Source organism: Mastigoproctus giganteus, chromosome 14 (assembly GCF_048544385.1).
Source record: "Mastigoproctus giganteus isolate SK-2022 chromosome 14, ASM4854438v1, whole genome shotgun sequence".
NCBI lineage: Eukaryota > Metazoa > Arthropoda > Arachnida > Uropygi > Thelyphonidae > Mastigoproctus > Mastigoproctus giganteus.
In genome coordinates, this window is record NC_143588.1 from 95,601,949 (window position 1) to 95,616,406 (window position 14,458).

Genomic DNA, 14,458 nt, shown 5'->3' on the forward strand with positions numbered 1-14,458 from the left:
AGAGGTCCTCATCAGTCTCCCTTCCTCACTCTCAATTATGACTACTTCATTTTGACATCGGCAAACAACAACAAATTCTTGAAGTTAATATAAAGTTCATTTCAGATGCACGACTTTTCTAGTGGACCCGGCGGTTTATTTGCTTTACTGTGGAAGAAATGTTTACTCTTCTCTCAAACTGTTTTTACCATATCTCCTTGTTACCTCTTTGGAAAGGTCTGAGTTTGATCTCCCACCAGCCATAAATAAATAGATAATAAATTATCCTTGACGTTGCACTCTCTATATAAGTAATCCTGAATCCCAATTGCAAACCACATCAATTTTCAATAAGTAAACTATACTCCCACGCAATACAGCTACTTAACAAGAAGGGTGTCCAAATATTTTGGGAGGTCAGTGTACTTCGAAACCATTAACATTAGCTTAATAAAATCTCAGCTCGTGGATGTATTCATACGCTAAGATTGCCTGAATTGTCTCGCGGCTTTTCGACTATCTGATTTCTCTATTGGCGACTAGGGGCGTATCTATGGCAGTCCATCTTGTGAAGATTTATGAAATGCAGTGGGTGGTGGGGCATTACTAACATCCCATCCATTTGTTGGAGCCCGGGAAAGGTTAGTGATGAATTGTTGTTGATTCGTTGTATTTTCTCGGGAGATAGGCGTTGCTACTAAGTTGTCAATGACTCGTAAATCTATTGCAAAAGCGAGAAGCTTGGCCCGAAACAAAATACTTTCCTCATTGATTCTTTGTTGAAAAGGCTTGATTTTTATTTTTAGGCTGTTGTAGGCATACAAGAGTAGTATTCTAAATTATAACGATATAAATTCGAGAATTTTTAATACAAATAATATGTAACTAGGAGCAAGAATTTTAATATACGCAGTGCGATACATTTCAGGTTAGCAAATATTAATAATTCGTGATTTATAAAAAAAAAAAAAAAAAAAAAAGCAACCACTTTTATGCACAAATCGAGAACATTTCGTTTCTGTGCATCCGCCTACTGCTCGTTCATTTCTTCAATCAGTACACGGCAAGAGTCATAATCTCCAATGCTTCCGCTATAATATATGGTATATGTGGATAGCCTATGTGATATGTACGAAAAAAAAAAAAAAGGAAATAATAATTTCCGAATTTCTATTAGTGCAATTTTAATGAAATTTGGGAATACGTCTAAGGGAGCCAAATACAAAATTTTAAGATAAATCCATCCCCTAGCCAAATGCAAAATTTTATGAAAAACCCATCAGCTAGAAATCGAGTTATTACATGCTAACGGACAGACGGGCATGGTGAAGACAATAGGCGCTTTACGCATATATGCTAACGCGCCTAAAAAAACTAACTCGCATCATAACTTTTGAGCACCAGCGTATTCTTTGCATTCCACGACCAAAAAGCGAATGTGGAAGAATGGGCTTTATAAAAAAAACACAAAAGCAACGTGGGGGAAAACTCATTATATTCCAGGCTTTCATGTGAGATGTGGTAGTACAGTAGAATGAGCGGTTTCCATTGATATCATTTGTGTTTTCGTTTTTCCTTTTATTTATTTTTTTTATTTTTTGAGAAAATATATATCTGAAGTCACGCGATGATTCCGAGCATCACTATTGTTACTAATATGAAATAAATGTGATTCAGCGAACGGCGTTCCCTTGTGCATATTCCTCTATTTGTTAAACGCAGACGAACAAAGTTGATTGTTGCGTCACAAAGAAAATTTTCAGCGCGAATATTTCATATCGAATTACGCAAACTCAATTCAGCGTTGTTTTTCTATTCTCATTTTCTACAGATGACACAATTCTCCGATTCAGTTCCGAACTTCATTAAGTCGCGTTCACCTTTCGTCTGATGCCAACACCAGTAACTTCACTAGGTTCTCGGGGATTTTCGGTGTTCATCGCATAAACTTTTCGTCTGGCATGTTCATTTATGTGAAATGACGTACAAATAGATTAGCGTTACACGCACCAACTGACACAAGTCCAATTCAGATATTCTTTCGCATTTTTCTGAATAAATAGATTTGGATTTGACGCGCAAACTTCTCCAACATCTGTTCCCTCTAACTGGGACCGAACGTCGCTTTGACTTTAACGATAATTTTAAAGACCGCTCGCCGATAAATACAGTGGCCGAATACTAAACGCGTGTCACAAACCGTTAAGGAGATTGGGGAAGTTAATTAATTTTAAACGCACGCAGTCACTCAAATCCTAACACAGATGGGTTTGCATTAAGAGTTTGCCACGAGAATGGGTACGCTAATTTTGAACGACTGATTTTGCACATTTCGAAGCAGACGACAAATCTGTGCCGTTACGGCGTCTTCTTCAAAATTATCTTTTTGATGTATGTATTTCGAAATTAGATTCTACTCCGATGATTGTAGAGATGGATGAATTTTCAAAAACTTGAGATTTCGCCTAGAAGCAGTCACTGTTAATGTGAATCATGAATATTTATAAACAGCGACACATTAGCCGAAGAGCGTTTTAAGTGACGGAGTCCCGCAAACAGAACTTCCTTCTCCATTATATATAATGGAACACTGAGGTTAACCGCTAATGACCGAGAATGCAGGTGTGTTACTAGAAACAGAGGACCAGCAGAACTCTCGTGCGGGTATTATGGAGGTTTCAATAGACTGCTTAATATGGGGAGGGGTGGGTTCCAGTAAGTGCTGCTATTTAAAAAGTAAATGGATTACTTCATTAATTTTAGAATGATTTTCTATTGTTTACGAAATCATTAAATTCGGCACCTTTCTTAGAAGATTTTGATAATGGGTCATTGAAAAATTCTCATTTCTCCAGCGTAATCTGCCTATACTGATTCAATACCGATTATTTTGATTACAAACGGGAGGGGAACATTGGACCTTAGATACAAAATATGGACTTTAGATCGTTATATATACACTGCTCATGATTGCAACTGCTCCACCGAAAGGAGTACACGCTGGAAATCTAGATGGATACTTTCTGTGTACATTACTGTCGATAGCAAGTCATTTACTTCCATATATGTCACACGTTTTATGGTTTACGTCCATATACGGCACAGGTATGCATGTGGGCGGATTTACCTGCAAAGTGCAGATAACTCCGTCCATTCTTCCTAGGTGGCACCATTCCAATGAGGAACAGTGTACATCAAGTTATATTTAAAGCAAACCTTTCTAACAGCAACATCTTAAAAAATCTTACCTCCTCTTGCATGTACATTCCTACTGGCAATATTCCCAATTGTACTTGACGCCACACAGGTGTAGGTCATGGCATGGACGTCCTGTCGATATTGATCCGCATGGAAGGGCTGGAACACCAAGGACCCGTCCAGTCTCACATATCGCAGACCAGTAATGTCAGGCACCGGATGGCCATCAGCTGTCTCCCAGGTAATCGTTGGAGGTGGGTTTCCGTACGCAGAGCACGAAATTACGGTTCCCGTAGTGTTCATGAACTCTACTCTGGATGGTGGCTCCTGAAGAAATACAGGCGCTCTTCGTTCCTGTACGCCTATACGAAGAAGAATATTTTATCAATATTGGCCACAATTAAGACATTTAATTAAGCTAAGCCTAATTTTATGAAACTAATATCACGTTAAGCCTAACTCTATGGAACAAATATTATGTTAAGCCTAATGAAAATATGCTAAGCCTAACTGCATGGTACAAACTTCAAGTCCACATTAAAGTCTGAATATGGTCACTGTGACCCAATTTCTGCTAAAAGAAAGAATAAATTAAAATAGTAAACAAGGCAGATCATTTCACACGCTGTTATAATAAGACTACATTATTTGTATTTTCCTGTTTACTCCGTGAATCGTGATGTTGTTTTGGAGTGCTGTCATCTTTCGTTAAAGGTTTATCGCCGTATTATATGAAGTGTCGCTATGTCAGACACAATTAACACACACATGCCGAACTGGGAGTGAGACTAATGACGTCTCGCTGGAGGTGGTTTGGTAGTTCTTTGCTTATAATGAAAAGATGCGAACCTCGAAAGGAAATAAAAATATTTTTTATGTTAAATACGTCTATGAAGAAAAATGGAGTTATCTGTGTAAAATGAAGCAATGTATTTTGTTCAGACGACAAAAACAAAGCTCCAAAAGACAAAAAGTAAAGACGCCGGTAAATTCAGTTTTCGAACTTTATCATTGTTGGTGTTTATTTCACATTTCTGCTTTCTGGAAGCGCATAAACTTAAAAAAAAAAAATCTCGGGCCTTACGAGGAGTGGTAATTGAGTGATTTTTAGTTTTTTTTTTTGACACATAAGCAACTACGGCTATGATGCGCCAAGTCCACCTTTGAGGGATTATCGATAGAATAGTGTCATTTGTAACGCCAGTCCTTAAATTTTGTTTTCAAACTTCGTAAAGCCGTCCTTAATTTGCAATCACTGACCAGAAGGGGGCAGCCAATTGGTGGTATTTTCCGATTATTGAACAGACTCATTAGAAGCAACAAGAGTAAACCCAGATAAAAGTTAGGGAAGTTAAGAGAGGGCTATTACAAAATTCTGAAACATGTATTTATTCCATCCATATGTAAAGACACAAGCCACAAATGAGGTGGCAACATTGTTGTGTTCAGTCATCTGTTATACGCGTTAGTACAAAAGCGTGTTTTAGCCTTACATCGCAGTTTGAAATGACCGAATCTAAACACGCATGCGTTAAATTTGGAGAGTGAATTCTTGTGTTAAATAGGAATAAGTCTCTCTCTCTCTCTCTCTCGTGAGAGATTTTCACCTCGGCCTAATGCAGAGTTTTAATTTAATTCCACTGCATCCACAGAAAGATAATCTCCAGATTCCTAATTTGTCTGTATTAAAAAAAAAAAAATTCTCTATTTTCCTTACAGAAAGTAGCCTAGGGGTGAGTGGGTGATTTGTTTTTAAGTAAAAGCCTGTTTCACGCTTCATAACAGCACGCGGTTTGTTGACGAAAGAATTCGCAATGAGGTTCCATTTTTCGTGGGAGCCACAAAGGAAAAGAGACAGCTGTTGCTACCTCCCTTTACGAGAACTCATTCGGTTCTTTCCACTTCCATACAAAGAAAGAACGAGAGTTTCACTGTCTCGAGCACTCACAAAAAACCGAGGAGAATGCAAACCAAGCCATCTGCTGTTCAACGCCAAAGCGTTAAAATAGTAGCGAGTGGAGGGATGCGATGCGAAAGGGCCTCACAGGTACCCCTCCCCACAATGCCTTCTTTTGAAATGATCGCCGTATGAGAATGTAGTAAGGAGGACATCTAAGAAGAAAAAAAAAAAAGCTGCTGTCATTAAGAAGACTTAGAATTCACCGGCGGCGTTAAAACGTCAAATGTCCATGTCCGATTAATACTAGAAGACTCCGGTAGATGTCGCTTGCTCTTGTATGAACTTACAATAAGATTAATTAACTTCATACTTATGTTACGTTGAGGTAAGCACGCGCTCGCTGGAAACATGAATACTAATAGTTTATCGAATCGAAGGCGACTTGTTTCGCAGATGATCTTCGTCCGGCTCTACATGACGCATCATCCGTTAAAAGTGTGCCGGTCGCTTTATCAAGAGCAGACGTCAGCTGTCACCTTGAATATCACCCTCGGGTCATCACTTTATATGTCACAGTTCGGGAGTGACGGGTAAAATTTGCTAAAGTACCTCTTTTAATGTCGGTGCTATTTGTTTGCTCGCGCCTGGGTGTCAAATGTCATCATATAATTCGCTGCAATTGGCTCCGGCAAACAATGGAAATTTTCATCAATATGTGCGGATCGAAATTCTGCATCCCTCCCTCCCTTGCGTTCCATACCGCTCTTTCCGTCAGCCAGCTGTCGGCAATTCTTGTGTACATACTAGATAGAGTTTGAACTGGAGTTAGTTCGGATGAAAGGTGCAATCACAGCTCGCGACAGTGGCACAAGATATCGTTATTTTCCGAGGCAAAATGACGAAAGAAGCTAGTAATGATGGATGGTGCGCATCCTGGGAAAATAGGAACTGATGACAAAAAGGGGGACACACTGAAAAATCGATAGTTTCTGCAGCATTAACTTTGTCCTAGATCTTAATTCCACATTCAGAAATTCCGTTTGTGTTTTTTTTTTTTTTTTTCGTGACCATTACGAACACAAATGTGAATGTTCGTGATCTTCGAAGTAAAATACTTCATCACTAACGAAAATACAATTTTCTACACTTTAAAACACATGCTGCTTTCTTAAAAGTGCTGACAGGAGGAGGCAAAAAGAATTGTAAAAGATATCTCGGAAAATATTTATTTTTAATAGTTATTCTATACTAAAAAATCTCAAATGCTGATGATTTTATTATAAATATGTGATTTTGCAACGTAACTAAAGGTGTTCCACAACTTTTGTTAGGTTAGTATATCAATTCATGCTTCGTGCTACTAGATTACCGAACAACTTCACACCAACACGTATTCGTTTCTCGCGGTCTGTGATTAACCATAAGCCATGCCAATTTCAACAATGAAGCACGTGATTTGCAGTTTTTTACATTAAATATTTGAAAAACCAAAATGGCGTATCTCTCTTAATTCATTGATTACACAGACGAAATTTGTGTTATTTTAGCGACTGTTTAGGCGAATAAGTTAAGAAGCTTTATTTTAAGCCAACATTAGAGCCTCTAAGTCCTTCATTAGCTGTTTTTTTGTCTTACTTTTCTCATCTGTTCTTTAGTTGTTTTTTTTTTTTAATAGCCATGCGATCGCATATTTCCCATGGGTAACTGACGACCGAGATATGGAGCTGTTCTCTTTACCCATAAAAAATACACTGCACTATAAAAAGTTAGAGGCACTCGTAAATTCGCATTAAACTGAGGAAGGGTGTAAAAAATGAATACACAAAGACACCAACGCGAAACGCCCTGTTACTAAGAAAGTGAGTTAATAAATAAGGTTAGTTTTCATTTTTCAAGGGCATAGGTATCCAATTATGACATATGCCTATTATGGCATGTCTTAACATGAATTTGTAGTATGTGCGATATAAAGTTGGCAATATTGGCGTAGTTAAACGAAGCAAAATTTACGCTAGAATGCGCGAATAATATAAATAGCGGTAATTTATGATCCAAAAAGCCTGAACCGTTCAAAGCTAGTCACTGATGAGTAATAGATGAACACCAGCTTGATCGACCAGTCGGAACAGCGCTACTGATGCAGTTTAATGTGACCGTGAACTAATTCAGAAAGACTTCTGCATCAGTTTGGACAATGATTGCCGCTTGTTGTCTTTTGAGCCCTACCCACATCCACAGAGCCCGATCTTGCATCTTATGATTTTCATATATCTTTGGGCAAATTGGATTACTCTGAAGAAACTTTAAAAATTATTTGCTCTTTGTTGAAGAAATACACACAAGACGTCCAATCTTTAATCAGCATTGCTTAGCAGGTCGTAGCCAACAACATCCCTTGATAAGGACAAAGATAACCTCTGAAGAGGTCATCTTTAATAACTAAAAATATCCTAAATGACACTGGAACAGCGTAAGAATTATAATTAAAAGTACAATCACGATTCGAAATTACACAACAGGACTCAATTCAAACATTTACTTCTATCATCATCTTTTAATGCGTTTTCTAAGATGGTATTTCGTGGCCTACAAAGGAGTAATTTGAGTGAAATGTGTACATACGGACATTGTAGAAAAGAATTGCGAACAGTAACTAAGGTGGGCTCTTTTTTTTTGTTGTTGTTGTTAACATTCACGGAAAGATTAAAATTCCGGGATAATTAGAAATCTTACTTATTCCTTAGGTGGAAACAGGCGAAGAAATGAAACGCGTTATGAGAACTTTTTTTTTCTTTTCTATCAACCTCCAAACGGGGGGGAAACGGTACTGATAATCATACCGTAATTAACATTGAAATTAGGGAACGCGTGTACAGTACGTCCTTAAAAGCAGATCGGAAGGCAATGAACAAAGAAGGAAAGAAGGGAAAAAATTGAATTTCGGATGGGACTCTTTATAATTCATTCGGGAATGTTTGTTTTAATACGCGGCTATTTTTTTGTCCTTTTGGATCTGCGCTATTACGTGTTTCTACTTAATATTTGTGTTTAAATTAAACATCTACACTCAGTATACAAAAAATTAGATGCTTTTAACTAATCTTCACATTCATATCTGTTAATATGTGAGCATTTAGAAATATTTTGGCTCCCCCTTCGTCTAAGTGGTGACGACCATCCTCCATTAAAACAGCAAAGCGGATTCTGCGCAGTAAAAGACCACCAAACTCTTTCAGACAGAAACTAACGCAATTTGATTAGCATTTCTTTTTTTCTCATTCACTTGGCAGCAGTTAGCACATTTTTGTTCGCCCGCTTACATTATCCGGGTTCCTTTTCATAGGTTCTAGTGCAAAAAGTTTTTTTTTTTTTTGTTTTTTTTGTTGTTGTTGTTTCGTAGTTTTCACGGAACTGCTTTTCGCTAATATTTTTCCTTTTTTTTCGATCAATTCGGCACACTTCCTATAGATGGAGCTATTCACAGATATTTGGAGGTGACATATTTTCTCTCACAAACAAAGAAACCAAATCTTTTGGAAAAACTTCGCTTAAGTGCTAAAGAATAAAAAGAAAATAATATATTAAGAACCGCACAAAAGAAAGAAAGAATCGCAAAAGAGACACCAGTGCGGATTTCTAAATGCGAAATATCAATAAGTTGGTTTTCGTTGCACATATTTAGCTTTTTTGAAGTAGCTTATGTCAACAAATATGCATGCTGGTAAAGCATTATAACAAAAGGGGGCCTTATTGTTAGCTACACGAAACAGAAAATGTAACTTGAACAATTGGAAACAATCTGCAACACACTCACATAGCTTTTATCAATCTTCCTGCCAACCAAAGAATTTATTAAAATACCACCTGATTCATCTTATCCAAACTATTTGACGTTGGGATACCCAGAAAGCTTTTGTAAGAGAATATCAGATTAAAATTGAGGGGACTGTTTGTAAAGTAAGGTAACCGTTGCGTCTGATTCTGCAAAACACATTTAATCACAAAACAATGAAACGACAGTTAATGAAGGCATGTTAGAGCAGTATTTCTCGACTGTTCACTATTCCCCACCCCCTCAAACGCTAAACAGAGAGTTCCCAAAGATCTAACCTCAAAGAACTTTGAAAGAAAGATGGCCTTCTTTAGAAAGTCAAACACAAGAACTATTCATTCAGTTTACAGGGAGAAATACCAGCGAAATGCTTATAATTACAGAATCCATTCGTCTATCAGAATTTCCCATCATATTCGCATTTTCCTAAGCTATTTCTTAACGTTCGTTGTAGTGCAATCCTTAACAAACACAATCTCGAAGCGTACCACCGTGATGTCCTTTCTGTTATCTTAATTTGTGCCGCGGTTGTGCTTCTATCAACTTTCTATACTGTCTTTCGTGAGCCACCAAACATTATCAACTGGGCAAATGAAATTAGTGTAATTGTGAATGTGTGTGCGCCTGTAAAGATAAATTCGTCCCAAGTCGTTAATCTGTTTATGTTAGAGACCGAATCCAACATTCCCATCTTACGTAAAGCAAACTAATTAATTTGTTCTACTAATTGTGATAATTAGGGTGTAAATTAATTATTATGACATCCGTATATCGCTAATCTGGAAAAGTTCAACCAGTTATGGTGGTCTTTTAAGCAGATTTCTCTTTGAATTGCTCTGATTAAAGTTGATCGTAATGTACTTTTCCAAACGCAAACTTACACTGACTTCTAAAAAGCAAACAGCTACCTGGAAGCGATGTACTTAGTTGTAAATTAACTGCCTTACGTCGTATAATAAATTAATTGTGTCCTTTGAAGTCAGACATCGAGAGTCGACGTGTACAATTAGGAATTTAAGGACAATTATGCTTAATTACTTCGTTTAAAATTTCATCTTCCGCCTAGATCGAAATTATTCATTAACATTCGCCATGTACCATCCCTGGAAAGAAATTTTCTAGTAGCTATCTCTTTCTGCACCTTTTTGAAGTGGCTGGGTTCAATTCCCTTCGCAGGACTTCCTGGTGACTTTTTTACTCGGAGCTGAGTTAGCTGACTTCCCTATTTTAATTTTAGCGACTTTTACTTGTTCCCAAAACTAAAGGGATACATTAGAAGACGGATATTTATATACTTATCACCATTATTAATTTTATCTTTCTAATTATAACCTAATATTGTCTTGCCTCACTAAATACGTTATTTCTTCACTATATATTAATAATAATAATTATTAATTATTATTAGAAATGTGTGCGACAGAGAGCTAAAGAAATTGAATTACAGAATAACGAAAGAGTGAAAAGAAAGTTGCAAAAACCGAACCTTTGAGATATGTAATCAGAAACAGATGAAGAGAATTTATTTCGAGCAATGACTTGAAAATGGAAGTAGAAATGGACTAATTATAAGTACCCCGCTAATGCTGTTTGAATGTGATGGCTTTGAGCAGAGTGCTGACTGGTTGTAATGTCGTAACACCGGCCCGAAAACGCTAATGGAAAAAGCATGTACGGGGACCTATCGATGCATTAATAGCGAAAGCGGAATGGCGCGCAGGTAGGAATCAGGCTACAAAAAATTGCGGACAACAGTGGTCCAAAAATTATTTCAGAAACAGCAATGCTTTAGAGACATTGAATCCACGCACTTCCGGTATATATTCCTAATTTCGATAATTCTAGATTACTTTGTATTCTATCATAGACTAAGGATATTTCAGTAATTTACAAAAATCTATTATTAATTATAAAAGAAACTGCACACTGGCAGAAGATACCACCACATTGCAACAACAGAAAACTCCGCGCATTGTAAAAGACGCGAAAATAACACAAAGTTGAAAATACGCGTTACCGAAGCCCCAACAATACCGCAACAACCGAAGAACCCCCTGCATTATAGAAGACGCAACAATACTGTACAATGGTATAGCTTTACAGAAGACAGAACAATACTTCAACAATAGAAAAAACTCAGTGTATTTACGATTTTTTTCAAAAAGACGAACAGATGAAACTCGGAAGGGACAAGGTCAGGACTATGAGGAAAGCACTGCCTCCCTCTTTCAAATGATAAATAGAGTGTTCCTAAAGGTCCAACCTAAACAAATGACTAATTGTGTGAACGTAGACGAAATTCTCTCATGCACAATCATGCAATATTATCAAAATCGAAAATTCAACAACGCTGCAACAACAGAAAATTTCGCGATTACGAATATCAACGATACTTCAGCATTATAAATTTTCTACAGAAGACACAACTATGCTGCAACAGTGGAAAATTTCTGCAGGAGAAACAACACTACTACAACAATGGAATATTTCTATAGAATACATAACAATACTTCGACAATGGCAAATTTTTACAGAAGACAACAGAAATTCTGCTGCAATATTATCGAAAATATTCTCAAACAATATTACAGCAACAGAAAATGCTACAGAAGACAATAGTACAACAACAATAGAAAATTCCGTGCGTTACAATATCTCTACAATGCTTCAATAATAGAAAATCCTACAGAAGACGATACCGCAACACTAATATTTTTGTGCATTACAGTGTTTCTACAATACTGCAACAATATAAAACTGCGCATTTCATAAAATAATAATACTGCGACAACAGAAAATTCGGTGCATTACCGTTAGCTTAAATAACCGATGATGCAACAATAGATTTTGTGATTGCGTATGCCGACAATACTTCTACAAAAGACATAACTATGCTGCAAGTGAAAAATTTCTGCAGGAGACAGAATAGTATAGAACAATGGAATATTTCTACAGATTGGACAACAATATACTTCGACATTGGAAAATTTTTACAGAAGATACAACAATACTTGGACAACAGAAAATTTTTACAGAAGACACAACAGAAAATTCTGCTGCACTATTATTGAGAAAATTCCCCAACAATATTACAGCAACAGAAAATTCTGCAGACGACAACAATGTTACAACAATAGAAAATGCTACAGAAGATACAATACTACAATAGAAAATTCCGTGCGTTACAATGCCTCTACAATACTTCAATAATAGAAATATCCTACAGAAAACAACACTAATGCAACACTAAACTTTTTGTGCATTACAATGTTTCTACAATACTGCAACAATATAAAACTGCGCATTTCATAAAATAATAATACTGCGACAACAGAAAATTCCGTGCATTACCATTGGCTTAACATTGTATCAACGAATGACGCAACAAAAGATTTTGCGATTACGTATGCCGACAATACTTCAACAATAGAAATTTTCTACAAAAGACAACTATGCTGCAAGTGAAATATTTCTGCAAGAGACAACAATATACAACAATGGAATATTCAATAATATTCCATTATTCAACTTGGACAGTGGAATATTTCTACAGAATGGGCAACAATACTCGGGCAGTGGAAAATTTTTTCAGAAGGCAACAGAAAATTTTGCTGCACTATTATTGGGAAAATTCCCCAACATTACAGCAACAGAAAATTTTTTCAGAAGGCAACAGAAAATTTTGCTGCACTATTATTGGGAAAATTCCCCAACATTACAGCAACAGACGATAACAATGCTACAACACTAGAAAATAATACAGAAGACAGCAATGCTACAACAATAGAAAATTCCGTGCGTTATACTGGCTCTACAATACCGCAACAATAGAAAATTCCTACAGAAACAACAATGCTATAACACTAGAAATGTGTGCATTACAACGTTTCTACAATACTGCAACAATAGAAAACTACGTATTTCAGAAAATAACAATACTGCGACAACAGAAAATTCTGTACATTACCATTCGCTTAATAACATTGCATCGATGGATGATGCAACAATTTAAAACTTCGTTTGCTCCAAAGCATTCAACAATAAAAGACCGTCCACTGCAGGATACTGAAACAACAGAAATGAATAGAAAGAAATGCAGTAATTTCGCAACAGTGCAAAAACTGTGATAAATAATAGTGTCCGAGAATAAGAGGAACGGTTACAGTGTACGTGAGTCTTTATCAGATGTGATGAGGAGGCAAATATTTTCGTCAACGTAATTAACAGATTTTTAAATGAGGGTGTTGCGCTACTGTGTTACGTTCTTTGGGAAACGGACGAAAAACGTATCGCACACATTCTGCGTAAACAGCGATGACGTCACAACAAGGGGATGCAGAAAGAGATGATTCTTACCAGACTTCGCACGTGCACACAGAATGTTACAACAGGCGACCAGTGCGTAACTTATCCAATGCATGACAGGAGATTCCTGCGGGCACTACGGTATCGGGGACTGGCACGTGGCACACAACGCGTATCACATCACACCGACGGCCTTTCCACGTGAGAGAAGTTGAGAAGAATCAGAGGCGGAAAAAGCGGTTTCCGAAGTCCTGCGACACTTTTCGAAGGCAGTGGCTTCTCTAGAAAGTTGAGAAAGTTTCGAACACGACTTCCGCTTCGCGCGACGACTTGTCCGCATTCACGGCCCGCCGCTCGAAGAGAGCTGACAGAGAATTCTTTGACTTGGACATCGGCTGCTGTCGTCCTCCGCACGGCATCCGCCGTTATCGTTTTCACAGCCGTAGCGAGTGGGAGAACGTCCGTGAATACACGGCACGTATCGCGGACGCCAGGTTCGGTCTGAAATGTGGCGCCTGCGCCATCGATCGCACGTCAACGGCGTCTTAATGTGCAGGCAAGCGAAACTCAGAGACGGAGGAGAGAGAGAGAGAGAGAGAGAGAGAGAGAGAGAGAGTGGACTTACTTACGCTGTTGCGCACCTCCTAAAACTAATAAGGTGCCACCAATAGATTTAATGAAGCGTCTGTCACTAGCACGTGCGCCAGGGATGGCTTGAACGGTCCACGAGTGACATTCGCTGGAGGAGTTTTGATAGCCCAACCACTCACCACCTTATTGTCCCCAATAATTGGCCAAGAAGAAAACACACACACCAACGACAGGCCGCCTTATCTCTAAATTAATTACGACTGCAGGTTTGTGTGGGGACTTGGGGGCCACAGGAAAGGGGGGTGGGGAGTTCGTTGTGCGTGCCGTTGACGTTGGAGGAGTGGAGAGTCCGACATCGCCGGTCCAAGGTACAAAAAGCGGCAACCACTCGCTGCTGCTGGCACGGAATTAATTAATATTTCCCGCTTTGCCCGCTAATTATTTGAACCTGTGACCTCCTTCCACAAAAGGTGCAGCTAATTTCGGGTTACGCTCGTAAGAACGCTTCTTTTATGAGGTTAACACAAGTGGGAACACTTTCCAGCTGTCTTTTCTTTGTCCGAAGATGTTAATGGACGCAATTAGCGGTCGGGATCGAACTCGGGACCAAAAAGGTTCTCCAGCCGAATCCTTAGAACTGTGATCAACAGACA

At 38.0% G+C, this 14,458-nt stretch overlaps 1 protein-coding gene across 1 annotated transcript in view; it reads right to left on the reverse strand.

The window, feature by feature from the left end:
* Positions 1-13,557, reverse strand: part of LOC150075401 (cell adhesion molecule Dscam1-like) — a 316,461-nt gene extending 302,904 nt beyond the window's left edge. The window contains exons 1-2 of the mRNA XM_090389299.1: positions 13,266-13,557; positions 3,228-3,539 (exon numbers count right to left, since the gene is read on the reverse strand). Coding sequence (XP_090245425.1) covers positions 3,228-3,539; positions 13,266-13,329 — 376 coding nt within the window. The 5' untranslated portion in view covers positions 13,330-13,557. The remainder of the gene's footprint in view (positions 1-3,227; positions 3,540-13,265) is intronic.
* Between the last annotated feature and the right edge of the window lie 901 nt (positions 13,558-14,458).